General features: G+C 32.1%; 1 protein-coding gene across 1 annotated transcript; it reads left to right on the top strand.

Annotated features, from left to right (window-relative positions):
• Nucleotides 1-12,048: 12,048 nt before the first annotated feature.
• On the top strand, nucleotides 12,049-12,872 carry LOC148203591 (uncharacterized). The gene has a single exon (XM_088105897.1). It carries the CDS (start codon nucleotides 12,360-12,362, stop codon nucleotides 12,783-12,785), a length of 426 nt encoding a protein of 141 aa, XP_087962023.1. The 5' UTR covers nucleotides 12,049-12,359; the 3' UTR covers nucleotides 12,786-12,872.
• Nucleotides 12,873-18,784: the final 5,912 nt, after the last annotated feature.

Raw genomic sequence — 18,784 nt, 5'->3', positions numbered from 1 at the left:
ACCTAAAAAATATATACAAGCTTAGTATTAATTCAAATATGATGAATAAAACTACATATAAAGTCATTACAAGAAATATCACAAAACCTATTCAGATATTGTTTTCTCCTAGAGGCCCTTCATTGTGATCACCACGAATTGCGTGGATGTCATCGGCAACGTCATCAACTGAGTCTTCAATGGGTCTTGATGCAACAGATGTTGTCTCAAGTATATCAAGAGAATCTTCATCATCATATCCGTGCATATTTTTTCCTTCCAAAACCACTGACCATTTTTTATTCGTTGGATCATTTACGTAGAATATTTGTCTTGCTTGACTAGCCATAATAAATGGTTCATCAGTGTAATTCATCTTGTTAAAGTTTACCAATGTGAAACCAAAGTCATCTGTCATAACACCATAATTTATATAAACCCATTTACACTTGAAAATTGGGACTCTAAAACTGACATAATCAACTTCCCATATTTCTTGTATTATTCCAAAATAACTCATGGATGCTGTGATTGGATTTTTGTCTTTAGAACTAGCAAAGTGCACAGCCTCAGCTTGTAGTGTAACCCCACTATTTTGAACTCTACTTTTGTCATCTTCTACCTTTGTCTGAAAACAAATATTGTTAATATAGTACCCACCATATGTAATGACATCTGTATTTGGCCCACGAGATAACCTCAACAAACTTTCAAAAACATGTGGAGTCGCATAAATCTTTTTCTTAAACCATTGTAAGAAGGTTGACATGTTCATTAAGATGCCATTTTTCACTCATTCTTGAGTGTGATGCCTTTATTTCAATAACGTCTTCAGAAATGTAAGGAATCACATCAACAGTATTGTTTAAGATGTACAAATGAGCTTGATCAACTTCTTTTCTACTAACACTTTGAATTCTGACACCTCGAACACCCTTACCTTCACATTTTCCTTCATGTATGCTCTTGGGAAGACCCACTGGTTCACAACTTGGCATATAACTTGAACAAAATTCAATGGCTTCTTCTGCAACGTATCGCTCTATGATTGAAGCTTTTGGTCGATACTGATTCTTGACATATCCCTTTAAGATCTTCATGTATCTTTCAACAGGGTACATCCACCTTAAGAAAACCGGCCCACATATTCGAATTTCTCTGACTAGATGAACAATCAAATGAACCATGATATAAAAAAAAGAAGGTGGAAAATACATCTTCAATTCACATAGTAGTCTTATTCCTTCATTTTCCAATTAATCTAAACCTCGATGGTCAACAACTTTCTTGCAAATGGCATTAAAGAACAAACTCAGACGTGTCAGAATACCCCTAAAAGAAGGAGGTAATATGCCTCGAATAACAACTGGTAACAATTGTTACATCAATATATTACAATCGTGAGACTTTAAACCAACTAACTTTAACTCTTGCATAGAAACAAGGTTACTACTATTTGAAGAATAACCTTGTGGAACCTTCACACTTCTTAAAGAGTTACGAAAACTTTGTTTTTCTTTTTTAGAAAGAGTATGACAGGCTGGGGGCAGATAGGTGCGTCTTCCTATTGTCTGTGGATGTAACTCAGATCGGATTCCCATGTCAGCCAAATCCTGTTGTGCTTTTATTCCGTCTTTGCTCTTCCCTTTCACGTTTAATAAAGTTCCGATGACACTGTCACAAACATTTTTTTTCAACGTGCATCACATCAATACAATGTCTAACATCAAGTTTACACCAGTATGGAAGATTAACAAATATTGAACGTTTCTTCCAAATGTTTCTTGCAAAGGTACTTTTATGATGTTTTCTGAACACAATATCAATGTTTTTGACTTTGTTGTAGACCTCTTCACCATTCTGGGGTCTGGACACAACCTCATCCTCAACACTTCCATTAAATGTTTTTTTCAATCTACGATAAGGGTGATTACGAGGAAGGAATTTCTGATGTCTTGTATATACCGTCTTCTGACCATGCTTCAATTGAAGGTAACTAGTGTTTTCTTCACAAATGGGACATGCAAAATGACCTTTAACACTATAACCGCTCAAGTTTCCATAGGCTGGGAAATAATTTATAGTGCAAAACAATATTTCACGCAAACGGAAATTTTCTTCAACATGTGAATCGAACACTTCGACCCCTTCTTCCCACAACAATTTCAAATAATCAATTAAAGGTTTCAAGTAAACATCAATGTCATTTCCAGGTTGTCTAGGACCCGATATCATCACGGACAACATCACATATTTTCTCTTCTTGCACAACAAAGGAGAAAGATTGTATATCATCAACATAACTGGCCATGAACTGTGTTTGCTACTTAAGTTCCCATAAGGATTCATACCATCAGCTGCAAGTGCAAGTCTTCAGTTTCTTGGATCTGCACCAAATTCTGGAAATGTTTCATCGATCTTCTTCCAATATGGTATATCAGTTGGGTGTCGAAGAAGATTATCACACTTTCTTCCTGCAGCGTGCCATTTAAGGTTCTTTGCATCTTCTTTAACAGAGAACATACGTTTGAACCTGGGTATTATAGGCAAATACCACATCACCTTAGCAGGTGCATCATCATTACCTTCATCACCAGTGTTTCTGTCAGATTTCTTTTTAAAACGAGATAAACCACATGTTGGACAATACTTTAGCGAAGCAAACTCCTTTATGTTCAAAACACAATCATTAGGACAAACATGTATATTTTGATATTCAAGAACCATTGGACATAAACAAATTTTTGCCTCGTAATTATGAATAGGTAGAGTATTATTTTCTGGAAGCATCTCCTTCAACAACTCTAAAAATTCTGTGAAACTTTTATCAGTCCATCCATTCCTTTCTTTTAAACTAAACAACTTCAAAGTTGCAGACAGACGTGTAAAGTTCGAGCATCTTGGGAACAACAGTTGCTCTGAATCATTTATAAAGAATCATACAAATTAGCTCTTCCAAAATTATCTTCACCAACATCACGTATCATGTCCTCTAAATGATCACTCATCCATTCTTCCACATAATCCGTTCCTTGTGACGTGGTAGGCTGGTCTAGTACTTCTCCATGCCAAGTCCAAATGGTATAAGTTCTCATTATGCCGAACATGAATAGATGGTCATGCACATTGCCTAAGTCTTGCCGTATTTGATTAAGAACATATTGCAAGAACTTTGCATTTTGTTGAACATATTGCAAGAACACTAAGACACCCTTCTCATATTCTTCACTGATGCGACGTTCATTCATCCAGCTTCGGTCCATACTATGTTCGTAACATACTTCATCAGTTTCAATTTTTTAACTCTCACAAGGTTAGGCCCTACCCATTCAGAAAAATTACTTTTCATAATTTGCTAAGTCACGTGCAAAGAAGTCTAACATGATAAATTTGATAAAATTTTGACAGCATTTCGCATTGGTCTCTGAAATACACGAAATGAGAGTGGTCACGGATGACCACAATCAAATATGCATCCGGAGAACAACACAGATAATCTGAACCGAAATTTTATCAATCTTATCCATAAACTCCAACGTACATGTTATAGCAAATTATGAAAAATAATTTTCCCAAACTGTCCAATCGGACAATTCAAAATATAATACAAACAATTAAAAGATTAATCGTTTGTGTTAAATTTCAAACGAGAACTAAGTTTCACTCAATCATTTGATACTTGTAATGTAACATAACAATCTAACACAACAAAACTTAATCACATGCATATTCAAAAGGCAATAACACATGCATACCTAAAAGCCAATAACATTCATACACAAAAGCCAATAATATACATACAAAAGCCAATAATATACATACAAAAGCCAATAATACCATACACAAAAAGTTTTCAACAAGTAAGTTAACCTTTAGCAGAATAAAAACTCAATGGAGTGAAATGGAGGAGTGCACGCCCAAAAACGTAGGCCAAAAGGGGTCAAAAATGCCGCCCAAGAACACGCTAGAAACTGCACCAAAACGCAACGAAAACACATTTTAATCGGTTCAAATGGAAGATATTTCATCAAAGAGTAATTTAATCGGAGTAAAAGTAAATTTAAACGGTCTAAAAGAGAGAAAACACGAGAGGAAGACGATGAACAATGAGCGTAGCTCCCCACGGGTTCGCGTTTTCCTATATAATAGGCTATAGACGTCGGGCGCTGGGAGGGACCGACGTCTATAATAGTATAGACGTCTGGGCCCTCACTAATGACGTCTTTTTGATTTAAAAATTAATATTCGCGAGACATATAGACGTCGGTTAGGAGGGTGCCTGACGTCTAGGTTAACCTTTCACCTACCCTGTCAGCCATATAGACGTCTGTTACAGGGGGACCGACGTCTATAATCGTATATAGACGTCGGGGTGGCGGGATCAGACTTCTATATGGCGGAAAAAAATGACTTTTCACCTACCTGTCAGACATATAGACGTCTATTAAGGGGGGCCCCGACGTCTATAATATTATAGACGTCAGGCCCCCTCAACAGACGTCTATATGTCCAACTTATTTACGAAAATGCCACCGGTCAATAATTTACGTTGGTTATTTTGTGGTCCGACGTCTAGGGGGTGACGTTAAAGCCCAATTCTGCACTGGTGAACCCAATTTTTCTAGCACCTGTAAGCCTAGTTTCGTTAGACAACTATAAGCCCAATTTGTCTAACATTTGTAAGCCTAGTTTATTTGACACCCCAAGTCTACTTTTGTTTGGTACCTTTAAGCCCATTTTTTCTAACACCTAAAAGCCTAGTTTACAAATGAGTATTAGCACCAGTCCTAGTCTTTGAGTATTGGCACCATTCCTGGTACTTAGTAACCCCCAGCCTAGATTTTCTTTGAGTATTTGCATTACTCTTGGTACTCAGAAACCCTAACCGATATTTCTTTTGAGTATTCGCACCACTCCTAGTACTCAACAACCCTAGCCGAGATTTCCTTGAGTATTCGAACCACTCCTGATACTTAGCAACCTTGCTAAGATTCCTTAACTCAAACTGAGTTCAGTGTTAAGTATTTTGATTTTCTTTAGAATTGCAATCAATGATTGCTTACAAGTAGTTTAGACTATATCTCTCGTAGAGAGGATGTGATTACAATACAAAGCAATCTAAACACTCGCAGGTGTTTCTCTCTTTTCTCTTACAGTAGTAAGCAATACAACAATGAAGTTTGAGAGAATTTTTTTTCTCTTTTTCTCTTCTCTTCTTTCTCTTTTCTCTTCTTCAGCTCAAATGTATTCTTTTTCTTGAGCTCTTTGTTTTCTTCTCTCTTGAATGCTTATAGGATGAATGTTTCGTTGTAAGCTTTTCACTTGAGTATCCTTTTATCCTATCCTCTTGATTTTCCTTTCGAAAGTTCTTTTACTTAAAGGCTTCATGAAAATTTGTCTGCTAGACTGAGCTTTAGCCTTCATACTCGTGCTTTCTCTTTCTTCTTCGTATACCAACCATTAGGTAAGTCAACTTGTCAAAGAAGACATGCTATTTCAGTACTTTGCTTGAAGTAGGTTGTACATTCCTTTTAGGTATGGCTTCAAGAGAAGAACATTCTATGAATATCTCTTTTGTCTCTACTGTCCACTTTTGATATTTGATTTGTAGCTTTGTGGATGCGTGTAGAATAGCTTATTTGCAAAGAGTAGAGTAAATTTTGCATGCAACATATATGTCTTTTCTTATCACTTTTGTTGTTTTTGAGTGTTGAACAATTAATGCCATTTAATGCATGCTCAAAACAAAAAAGTCTTTTTGATTTCCAACCGTTAGGTAGCGTTTTGCAATTAAGCTCTTTTCTAAAGATACCAAGCCTTGTATAGTGACTTCATCGTTGGACGAAGTATTGTTTGAGCTCATGGCATCTTTTATTCAAGTAAACACTTATTTTGGTTTTGTCTCTTTTTAAACAGATATCTTTTAACTTATTAAAGCTTTCTTTTTATATTTTAATGATTAAAGTCTTTTAACATCTTTTGTCAGAGACATCGTCTTAACTCTTTTGCTTCCGAGAGTTATGCTGAATACCTTTTTCAGGTATGATAAGCATTAAGCGTTTTACTTCAACTCTCTTAGATGCTTTAGGAACATTAGTGTTTAGCCATGCGTCTGGGTGTTTTTAGCCTAGATGTTTTTCTGTTACCTAAAATCCTAAGTGTTTTCCTAAGCTTTTCTATGTTGTGGATTCTAGTTCTAAGTCTTTGTGTAGGTTTTCTATGTTTGGGAATTCTGGTTCTAGGTCTTGTGTTTTCATCCTGAGTTGTTTTCAGATTGTTATCCCATTTTAATGTTATTTTATTAGACTTCAAAACATGAGAGTGTTTAGGCACATATACGATTTTGTCTTAACACGCTTGACTTGAAAGTTCTATTGAAACTATAAATTCTCTAGCAAGTATTTTTCAATAGTTTAAAGAGGTTTACTATAATGTTTTAGCAAAGCTATCTCTTAATAAAAAATGCAGAGTTTGTAAAAAGGAGCGTTTAGCTAGATTAAAGCAATAAACACAGTTTTTTTTTATACTAGTTTGCTCTATCGAGCTACATTCAGTTCTCCTCTAAGACCTCTTAGAAGGTTCCACTATAATTTTCAACAAGATTACAACTGAGTATTCTCACCACTCTTGGTATCCCTAGTGACTCCAAGTAACCCCCGTTACTCTGACTAGAACTGAGTTTCAACCACTCCTGGTTGTGTAGTAATCTTCACCACTTCTGGTATCCCTAGACACTCCCGATATCTTCTTGATACACTGTTTATTTGAGTTTAACCCACTCCTGGTTTCCACTAGACAAACTCGTCTAGCTACTTTTAACTCCACCGAGTTAAGCGTTAAGTGTTTGAATTCTCTTCAGAATTTACAATCAAACAAATCAGTTACAATTCATTAGATTGTTACTCTCGCATAGAGATGTGTATATAATACAATTTGATCTAATATACTCTCATAATTTTCTCTCTTCTTACAACAATAAGGTTATGATATTTGAAGCTTGAGAGTATTTCCTTTTTCTTTTGAGTTTTTCTTTTCTTCACAAATATTTTATTTTGTGCTCATATACTTATTCTCTTGCTCTTTTCTTTGGCATTCTTCAATATATAGGCTTTAAGAAAATGTTCGTTAGATAATACTTTGCTTTGATCTTCGGATCTTCTTATCCTTGTAGTAGGTTACAGTTGTTGCTTAAAGTCAACTTGTTAGAGTAAACATGCTTTTTTAGTTCTTTATCAAAAGTAGGTTGTACAAAATTTGTGGCATGACTTTTGATAGTCAGAACATTCCGTGAATGTCTTCTTTGTCTTAACGTCCATTTCTAATTGTATAGGATGGAGTAGGTGGATAGTTGATATAGGTTATATGCACATAGTAGAGTAGATATGCATGAAGGCAAATTTGTCCTATCACTTTGTTGTTTTTAAACGTTATGCATTTAATGACATTTAATACATGTTTAGAACAACAAGTGCTTTTCACATTTTCTACTGTTTAGGCAGGATTTGATCGTGTAAGCATTTAACTAAGATACCAAGTAGTTGATGAAGACTTCATTGTTGGATGAAGGAGATAGTTTGGCACATGATATCGTCTAACTTATGTAAGACTTTTACTCAAAACGCTTCTTTAAGTTATCTTTGTTTCATCTAAAAGCGCATTTAGCAAGGTGTCTTTCAACACAAGTTTTTGGATCATTGTTTAACATTTTTAGCATACCTTTCAAAAACATCTTTGTACACTTTTATCTATCAAGACATATTAAGATTTCGTATGATCATCACTTAGTAATGTATACCACTAGGGCATTCAACAAGACTTTCATTAACGCATATAATACGGAAACCGTTTAATAGTGTGTATGTTCATGTGTTGGTGTGTTTACTAAAGCTTTTCTCAAGATACTTAGTTTTTACAAAGTTTTTTCATAACCACTTGTCTTTTAGCTGTATTTCTTTTCTAAAGATAACACTATGTCATATGTTCATTTCATTTATTGTTGTTCGTTAAACTTTAAAACATATGAGGTCGTTTAGACAGTTCAATCTTATAGACAATCTCGTCTTAACACTCACTACACAACACCAACAATACACCATCTTCATCCAAAACCCAAACCACCTCACGAAAAAAATGAAAAACCTGCTCACACATAGATCAACTTGGATGCTACCACCCAACTTCACACCCTTCATCGTAGGTCTTAAGCAACCTCGGACAACAATCAACCACTAAACACCACCATCTTTTTGCACAAAACCTTCATCCTTTTCCACCAGAACTACCAGAACGTCTTAATGCTTTCAGCCACCATGTTCGTTACCTAAGTTGCGCCTCCTTCACGAACATACAAGTCCATTGTAAATAGCGAAGGTCAGCCACCACACACTTGCGTATGAAAAGCCCAAATTGTACAACCATGGAAAATCTTCGCACTTGGAACCAACCCTTCATTGGGTCAAACATTCAACTTTGGTCAACCAAAGGAGACTAAAGTGAAAATATTGATATCATTTGGGTCTTTTTGCAATTTTGGACAAAAATTAGAAGGATTGAATTGAAAGTTTAGGCAAATTTTTGTTGTAGATAATTTATTAGATATTTTAAAAAATAACTAATTTAATTATATATGAAATTATCAATAAAACAACCTTCCAGATATTTTAAAAACTAATCAAATATGTTAATTATTTGAGAGATCTATTAAAAATTACAACTATCATACAATTATACAATTAGCCATTTCAAGTTAGTTATCTATTAAAAATAGTGCAATGAGCTTCCCTTACCTACCAAACCGCTCAAGAATCCTATCAACACGTCCTGACATATAGAAAGCTCTATCTTCCCCAATCAACACAAACACGATTAAGGCACACTATTAGGATCATTGATCAACAAAGACTCTTATAGAAGACTCAAACACTCCATGCAAGCTAAGATAGTCTACATGCATAAAAAGAACAAACAAATGAATAAAAGACGCAAAAAACCAACTTACTCTATTAGAGAAACTAATTAGACAAAAGTGGGGAGCTTGCCTCAAGGATCACTTAATCGGTCTCTGATCTTCAAACAGATGGACAAAAAGTTAGAAAGTCTAGAGATAATGGAGAGAACTTACATAAAAGAATTTAGAAAGAATATATGATTTTAGGATAATGAAACTCAATTATAAGAATTCCATTTATACTTTATATTTTTATTATTAAAATAATCAAATGTTACTATTTAAAATATATTATCAATTTTAAAACATGATTTTCTAAACTCTTACATCAACTATTTATTTTATTAAGGCACCTCCAAAACTTTCTTTCTACACATCTAGTGTTGTCAAAATGGGTTAGAACCCGCGGGTTAACCCAACCCACCACGGGTTCGGGCTGGGTTGGGTTTAAAAAAAATGTAATTTTTTGATACGGGCCAATTTTCAACCCGACTCACTTAAAACCCAGCTTACCCTGGTTGAACCTATCTCACCCGGTTTGAACTTGTGGTGAGCCGGCTCACCCGCCCACCTAATTTAATTTAATTATTTATTATTTTGTGTTTCAATATTATTAGTTAACACTTTTTTTATTGTATTGTAAATGAGGATAAAGAAGACATTTCAAGAGAGAAAAATATTATGGATTTATCCATTTAAGACTCTAATCTTATAAATGGATAAGTGAACAAAAATGATCAATATTAGAAACTTATTTCTTTGACTTTTGTGCTTGCTTTTGGATTACATTTGAATTGTATAATACCTTTTTGTATATTAACTTGTCTTTGAAGTTTAACATGATAGTGAAATTTATTTAGATTTGAATTACAAAAAAATGTAATTTTTTTTTTGTGTTCAAAAAAAATACTTGTAATTAAATAAGACAATAAGTCAACCTGTTTAACCCATCAACTCATGGTAGACCCAACCAGATTCGAATTTTTTCACTCACTAATAAGTGAGTCGGGTTAGGTTGGCTCACGGATCAACCAATATGGGTCAGACCCGATTAAGACGAAATATTCCTTTTGACAACACTAACACATCCAAAAAAATTTGTTTTCAAAATGTATAATTTAGAATTCATTTTCGAAAGTTAAAAATGACCTCCAAAAAGTGAAAGTTATATTTTTTGTAAACACAAGTCTTTTATTCATATAATTTTATTTTCAAAGTTTCATAGTAAATATTATATATATATATATATATATATATATATATATATATATATATATATATATATATATATATATATATAATCAATTCCCCCTGCTATTTACATTTTTGTTTCTAAGTTTATCTTTTGTCAATGTTTACTAATTTTACTATATATGTGACTTTTTTTTAAAATTTCATTAATTTTTTAGTTTAACACTTTTTATAATTTAATCATTTTTTTTAAAAATATAATAAAATATTACATCAAAATAAATAAAAACTAAATAAATAAAAATTATAAAATATTTATATTTTATTTTATAATTATAATTTTATTATTTTTGGTTCTTCAGAAGAGAAAAAAAAAATACACGTATAGCATTCGTGTTTTCACTAGTCTATAATATATACTATTATATAAAAATATTCCCACTTTTTGATGTATATATTTTATTTCCAATATTACCTTTCAATTATTTTTAAGTTTATTTTACCAATTTTAGTGATTAAGTGATATTTTCTTAATTTAATAATTTGTGTACATCTGAGCATTTTTTTTCTACAGTTTAATTATTGTTTTAAAACTAAAATAACTATTATCATTTAAATAATTTTTCTAAAATTAAAATAGTTATTTTGACAATTTAATTGTTTAAGTAATCGTTTCTTAAAATTGCTATTTTTCATTTGACTATATTTTTAAATTACCTTTTTTAATTAGAATAATTGTCTATAGTGAAATTATAAAAATTATTTATATTTAATTTTATAATTATAATAATAATAGTTTTATAATTTTTTGTTATAAATACAAATGAAGATGAATGGACGTAACACATGCATTTTTACTAGTATATTATATAAAGAGATTATCAATATTCATGTATACATTTTATTTTCAATTTTACTCTTTAAATATTTTTCAAACTAAAATAATTATTTTATCAATTTTATTTGGCTTTTTTTTATTTGACAGTTTTAAAAAAAAATTAAGTATTCTTTAAACTAAAATAACTATTTATAATAAAAAAATTATCTTAAGAAAGACTAAGAGTTATACGTATAATAAAATGTTAAAAAAGTATTTAAAAACTTTTATAATTATAATAATAACAATTTTATAATATTTTGTTATCATACAAAATATAACACACAACACGTATGGTTTCACTGGTTTACACTACAAAAATGATTTGTCATTTTGATATTTACATTTCTTTTAAGTTTACCCTTTAGTAAATTACGGTTTACCAATTTTACTATTTAAGTTACTATTTTTGAAATTGAACCGTGTTTATTAATTCAATCTTTTTTTAAATTTAATCATTTTAAACTAAATTTTCTATCTATGGTAAAATATTGTGTATAAATAAATAAAAAATATCTACAATAAAATTATAAAGTTATTTATAATTTTATTATTTTATGTTATATAAAAAAACAAACGCACATGTCAATATTATATAAAAGAGGATTTTCTCCTTTTTTGTGTATGCTTTTTTATTTCAATTTTTCTAATCATTATTTTAAACTAAAATAGTTACATTTTTATTTTTACTTTTTAAATAACTACTAATTTAAATTTCATTATTTTATAAATTAAAATTACTGTTATACTATTTTATCATTTTAATAAAAAATTATTTAATAATAACAAATTATACAAATTATTTATATTTTGTAATTATTTTTAATAAAAACTATTTTATAGTGCAATAAATTTTTACTAGAATAAAAGAAATGGACACTCTATCACATGTGTTTTTCCTTTAAGGTTATAAAAATACAATTAGTAATAATTTCTGACATTTTTTTATAAAAAAAAAATAGCTTTGAAATTTGATACAATACAACCCAAATCCAGTTTGTTTCATTATCCCTTTGTAACCAAATATGTCCTTACATAGCTTGTCAATCTCCTCTTGGATGAGTCAAAACTATGGTTATTTCACAACATAATCCCTCACATATTGCGTGTTAGTTTGTTTTTCCATCAACCGCGTTTTACAAGAACAATTCCTGAACAAATTCCTACCGTTGGACTGAAAACCCCGTTTGATGATCTTTTTCACAACTCATGAAGAAGAAAACTAGAAGGTCAACCCATTCCCAAACAAAACCCCTCCTCCCATAAAAAGTTAAACCTAATTGTTGAAGATGAAAAAGAAGAAACATTGATTTTGCCTTTCACCTGTTTGATCAAATTCCACACCTTGTGCTGAGAAAGAAACAAATGTCTGTGACACCTGATCGCAGTTACGGACGCACGTTGATATGGATCATTGCGATTATTTTGTTTACGTGTGTCCTCGTTGGAGGAGGGTGCCTTACAGAGTACATGGTTCTCCCTGAGTCAAAAGTTCCATCTTGGATCCTCGTTTTAGGGTTCTTCTTGCTTTCTTTGCCGTGGGTCTTTTGGTTACTCACCTTCTTGTACCACATTTTCTCACGCTGTTGTGGATGTAGAATTGGTTTTGATGTTGAAAGAGAAGGATTAAAAGTTGGTGGCGGTGATCGTGGCAGTGGTGGTGGTGCAACTGCTACCGTAGATGATCCAAATGTTAAACCAAATGCTAATGGTATAGATAGGACTCTATCTGTTCTATCTGTTGCTTCACACGAGAGTCAAATGCCATTGGCAAAATCAATGGTCTCGTGATCAAATTCTGATGGCTGGGTTCATGCACACCCATTTCTTTCATTTGAAATAATTGTTTGTTATCAGGTGGTGTAGTACTAAGTTGAATTCAAGAAGCAAATTTATCTCGGATCATCTATGTAACTGCAAAATATTATAAACATAGATAAGTCATGAAAAAGATTTATGTGTTTTCTAAACACCATTTTAAACCATTTTAAACTTAAAAATAAAGTAGTATTTTAAATAATTTTTATTATTATAAAAGTTGTGTACACTATCAACTAACTCTTTCATTTTTGTTTTTAGTTTTTTTACGTAGGAAAAAAATCAAAAGCATTTCACATGTATATAGGTAAAAATTTTAAAAATTACGCATTTAGGCAAGTTGTGAGGTCCAGACGACTTCAAAAGAAGAAGTCGTGCTCCTTGCACGACTTCACCTTGACACAGTGATCAAAGGTGAAGTCATGCACTCCCAAAACGATTTTAGGCCCTGAAAATCAATTACCATGCCTTGTAATCGATTACACGATGCTAAACTCGTGCAGGGGGAGCACGAGTTCACTTGTAATCGATTACACCCTTCCCATAATCGATTTCCAGCAATGTAAATGGACAAAAACTCTCTGGTAACCAATTACAATAGGGTTGTAATTGATTACTAACAGTGTAATTCGAGAAAAACTCTTTAGTAATCGATTACAGGTCTCTGGTGATTCCAAAGGGTATTAGTGCTAAAAGAAAGAGTTTTTTCGATTCTTGACCATCTATGTAAGTTATGTTTGTTTGCATACTTATTTACCATATATGTATGTTATTATTGTTTAATTATTGTAAAGGCATTCATGACATTGACATGTACTTTTTTTTACCCTGAATCCATTGTTTTAGGGTAAATAGAAATAAAAAGCATAAAACAAAGTCATAAATAAAAAAAAATATAAACTATTTTATTAAATAAAAAATGCAGTACAAAAACCTAAAAATAAAAATAAAAGACAATACCATTAAATTAAAATCTATGAAGAATATCTCTTTGTGGGCCAAAATCATGACGAAGATACTCTATGTCTTGCTCAAGATGTCCAACTCGAGCATCAACAATATCAAATTTTTCGCCCATGTTTAGCTCGAGATGGCCAAATCTAGCATTCATATCATTGAAGTTGTCGCTAACAAATGTTCGCAGATCATTTATCCCTTTCATTATCTGATCAAGTGAGGAAGTATCTTGTTGAAGGCGAGATGGTTGGTGTTGAGGACGTTGGCGTTGAGCAAGAGCATCTATGTGAACCCACTGACCATCATGGTGTTTCTTAAATTCAAAGGGAAAGATGACGTCTGTCGCAATTCTAAACTTCTTCTTCTTTAGGGCATGTTGCTCATTATTCAATGGAATTTCCAAACGTTCCATGATACGGGTGACAAAAAATGCATACGGTAAAGGAACCCCTACCTCAAAGTCTTCTTCATCCTATGTCGGATGAGATGGCCCCAATTTAGTCTTTATAGTTTATCACGATGATTTCGACTGTCTGACCAACTACAACAATATGTAGTGCAAAAGTTTGATTAACGTTATAAAAAATATATGTGCAAGTAGAAATACGATATGATATTGTTCAAGACAACAACTTGCAATACCCATAACTCTTTTTTTGTAATCAAGCGATCATTTATAATCACATTTGTGTCTTCATTGCGTGCATACTTGTCCAAGCGACCTCCAACAACCAGTTGGGGACTGATAACCTCACTGGGTGGTTGACCTTCCTGTACAGTCAATCAATACAACATATTAGAACCTCATTTGATTAAACATTTTATGGGGGTTAAAGATTCATGTACTAGATTTTGGAACTAAAATGAAAGCACATTGAAGGGCGTCCTTGAGTTCGAAGCACCATTTTTTAAGGCACAATAAACTAATTCTAGAGGTATCTCCACAAAAAACGTTTGTGTTACTATGGGCTCATAGCCGACTGAACGGTAAAAGTGCAGAAGAGTCGTCCGACCGATGATACCTCTCAGGTCAATGAACCGATCGGTAAAATCAGCCCGACCGATGATACCTCTCAGGTCAATGAATCGATCGGTAAAATCAGCCCGACCGATGATACCTCTCAGGTTAGTGAACCAATCGGTTAAATCAGCCGTTAAAGGTAATTAATAGTAATAACTGTCGGGGAGTTAATGAAAATAATTGTCATTTATTGACAATTAATATTGTCATTCATTGGTTGTTAATGAGTCAGACCTAACGGTAAGCCCATTATAATTTATAAATATTTGTCTGGCAAAGGGTACAGGTAACTTGAACTTGAACTGAGACTTAGAGCTCTGATAACAAAATCTTGATTACAAGATTATTACGCAAAGTCACTGACTTGAGCGTCAGAGTGTCTTTTGCAGGCACCCTCCCCCGCGGCTCGGACAAGGAAAAGAGTGAAGACAACACAACTGGACATCGGAGCAAACAACTTTGGATGTTTTGGATTAGGGTTCTAAATCCTGTCGAAACATTTTGGCGCCCACCGTGGGACCGAGCGGCATTCCCTGTAATCACAAGGAACCATACGTGTGCTCGGTCTCAATATCGCTATTTTGGATCAGTTTCAGGTTTCGGAGCAAGAGCAAACAATTGAATAATAATTTTTAAAGACATATATTTTGTATATATTTTGTTTTGACAATTTTCAGGAAAACAAAGGTCTAGCCTATTGCCTAGCGTTTCCAAAACCTAACAATTTGAAACGAGAAAGGAAATGAAGAGGTGACTTCCATGAGGCTGGTAACGTAAGGGAGCAAATAGAAATGCATATTCAACAAGCACTAGTTGAAAAAATTTCTGAACGGTAATATTAGGAATAACACCCACTCCCATAATTAAGCATGTTTCATATATTATTTTCCTTTCATCATAAAATATACAAATGACATTATTACTTTTTACTTTTCCTGCACTGATATAATTAAGCATGTTTCATATATTATTTTCCTTTCATCATAAAATATACAAATGGCATTATTACTTTTAGCTTTTCCTGCACTGATACGACGGAGACAAGACATTGTCTCTTTTTATTACTTTCCACCAAAAAAGAAAATGCACAGTAATGAATTATTATCAGGGGATCATTAAGCCTAAATAGTCCAGTGCAAGCCAAACCCAACCAAAATTCCAGGGGCTCCTCGATCAGAAGAGAGTTTCCAACGCCGGCCACCGCGACTCCATGACAGCCCACACCAGCACCTCCATTGGCGCCACTCCTCGGGTCCCAAAACGCGCAATCAAAACCAACCCCAAAATCCCCACAGACGGCGCCAGGGTGTTCTTCTTTTCTTTCTTTAATCTCTTTCGAATGCGATATGCTCTCACGATCTCACTTTCCTCTTCCAATCTCATTCCTAATATCTCAGCAATTTGTCCTTGAATTGTTATGATGTTAGGATTTCTCGTTATATTTGCCATAACCACCACATTGAACAACTTCTTTTCTTGAGCTTTCTTAGCAACTTCTTTGACTAAAGTGGTCTTACCCACACCACCAACACCATAAAGACCAATCATATTAACTGTAGAATCTTCCAATGCTTGCATAAACATATCAATAGTTTTTGTTATTGATGCAAAGCTTTCATAGCTAATGTTCGTCAAAGAAACATTAATGGATGGGAGTACTCGATAGGAAACTTCATCAAACATTTTATTCCAAAGTTCTTCTACTTTCATTTCCTCTACCATCTTTGTAGCATTTATGCCAAATCGATACCTCAACGACAAGTTACTCGGAAAGAAACCAATGGAACATCTTGTCTTCGAATGATATTCATCGTGAATAAATTGTTCATACTCTTCAAATCACTCATCCTCTGCAGAAACTCATTTACATCTTCAACTCTGTGTTAGAAAGAACCCCCTACTCTTCAAACTACCAACTTTCATCCTCTGCAGAAACTCATTTTCTTGGCTTTTGCACGAAACTCGGCAAATTTGTCTGGAATATTACGAAAATAGATAAATTTTGGGTCAAAGAGAAGTCGTGAGGGGTCCAAACGATTTTTAATGAAGAAGTCGTGTAGGGGGAGCACGACTTCACACTGTTCATTTGACCAGTGTTGAAGTCGTGCACCCCAAAAACGACTTTAGAGCATGGTAATCGATTACCAAATACTGTAATCGATTACCACGTCTTTTTTTCGTTAAAAATAATAAAAGTATTGAAGTTGTACCGGGAGATGGCGACTTTAATATGAGAAATCGTGCACCCCCACACACTTTTACCTTTTTTTAATTTTTAATTTCTTTATTAATTAAAATGATTTATAATTAATAAATAATATTTTTAAATATATTTAAAATAATATAAATTATATCTAATTAATATTTAAAAATTAAATTTCATTATAATTTAATTTTATTAATTTTAATTATCATATACTTTTTTTTGAATTATAATTAATTAATAAAATTTTTTTTTATTATAAACTATTTAAAATAATAAAAAATTTTAAAAGTTGAAAACGGGTTTGACGAGTTCTTTACTTAAAGTCGTGTACCCTTCACACTTTTATTTCTTTAGTTTTTTATTATTTAAAAAGATTTATAAGTTTTATATAATATATTTAAATGTATATAAAACATTTTAAATAAATATATTTTGTGGTTTTAATTATTTTTGTAATTAAATTACTTTTTTATAAAAATAAATTCGTTAGGGACTAAAAACATATTTAACCCTAATTAATTTAATTAAATTTATTATATTAAAAAAAATTTACTTATATCTCATTATAATAAATTGACTTATAATAAAGTTTTACTTAAAATTAATTTAGAATGAGTTTTTGTTATAACAAATTTACTTATATATCATTATAATAAATTTAATTACATAATTCTTTCTTTAGTTTTTAATTACATAATTACAACAATTATAGTTATAAATTATTTAATTAAAATCATTTTATAAAAAAGTTAATTTAATTACAAAAATAATTAAAATTATAAAATTTATTTATTTAATAATTTTAAAAAATTTAATTATTAATTAGATATAATTTTAATTATATTAAATACATTTAAAAATAGGTTTAATCATTCACTAAGTCCCTATTTTCGCATGGAATCTCAATTTAGTCCCTTTCTTTCTGGAAATATCAATTGGGTCCCAAATTTATGAAAATTGCAACAAATGGATCCTTTCCGTTAAATTGTGTCCAACGGCGTTAGGGTGTATTTGACGTGGCACGCTGTTGTGAACTTCTTATCTGACGTGGTTGATTCAAGCAGTAGCAGTGAAGCACGTGGATATTTACAATTTTTTAAATAAAAAAGAAAAGAATTGTTTTAAACCAAAATGGGATTATTCTGAGTGCAGTAAGGAGAAGTGCACAGATCAAACACACTATTGGGAATTAGGGATTGGGATTATTCATGGACAAGCTTCTCACCTTCGCCACTCCTCTCCATTGATGATGCACTGTTGCAATCACCCTCAGCTTCAACTCCAGGGATATATTTTGCAGTCACACAAGCTTTTCTCTTTCCTTTCTTATCAACACCAAGCTTCTTGTCGCTTTTGCCGCTTTTGCAATCACCCTCAGATAATTCATCCATCTCAGTCTGCAACTGTCAACACTCAATTTTGTCCGGGTTGAAAAAAAAAATGTGTGTTTTTATTGGGTTTTTTTTTTTTTTTTTTTTTTTTTTTTTTATTTTATTTTACCTTTTTGTTCTATTCTATTTTTATGTATTTAGATTTTTGCTTTTAATTCAATTTCTATTTTTCTTATCTTCAATTTGTTTTAATAGAGTTAATTAATCAAAATAATTAAAAAATTGAAAAATAAAATTAAAACTGAAAATAAAAAAAAAATAAATAAAAAAAAATAAATAAATAAATAAAAAAAAAAAATAATAAAATGAAATTGAAACAAATAGAAAACGTGGAAAAGGGCGCGTGGAGGAGGCGTGTCTCAGCAGGGGGGACAAGGTGGTTAAGGAGAATTTTTCC

Source organism: Vigna umbellata, chromosome 2 (genome assembly GCF_029865625.1).
Source record: "Vigna umbellata cultivar VRB3 chromosome 2, Vumbellata_1.0, whole genome shotgun sequence".
Classification (NCBI taxonomy): Eukaryota; Viridiplantae; Streptophyta; class Magnoliopsida; order Fabales; family Fabaceae; genus Vigna; species Vigna umbellata.
This window is presented reverse-complemented; position numbering and strand designations above follow the sequence as displayed.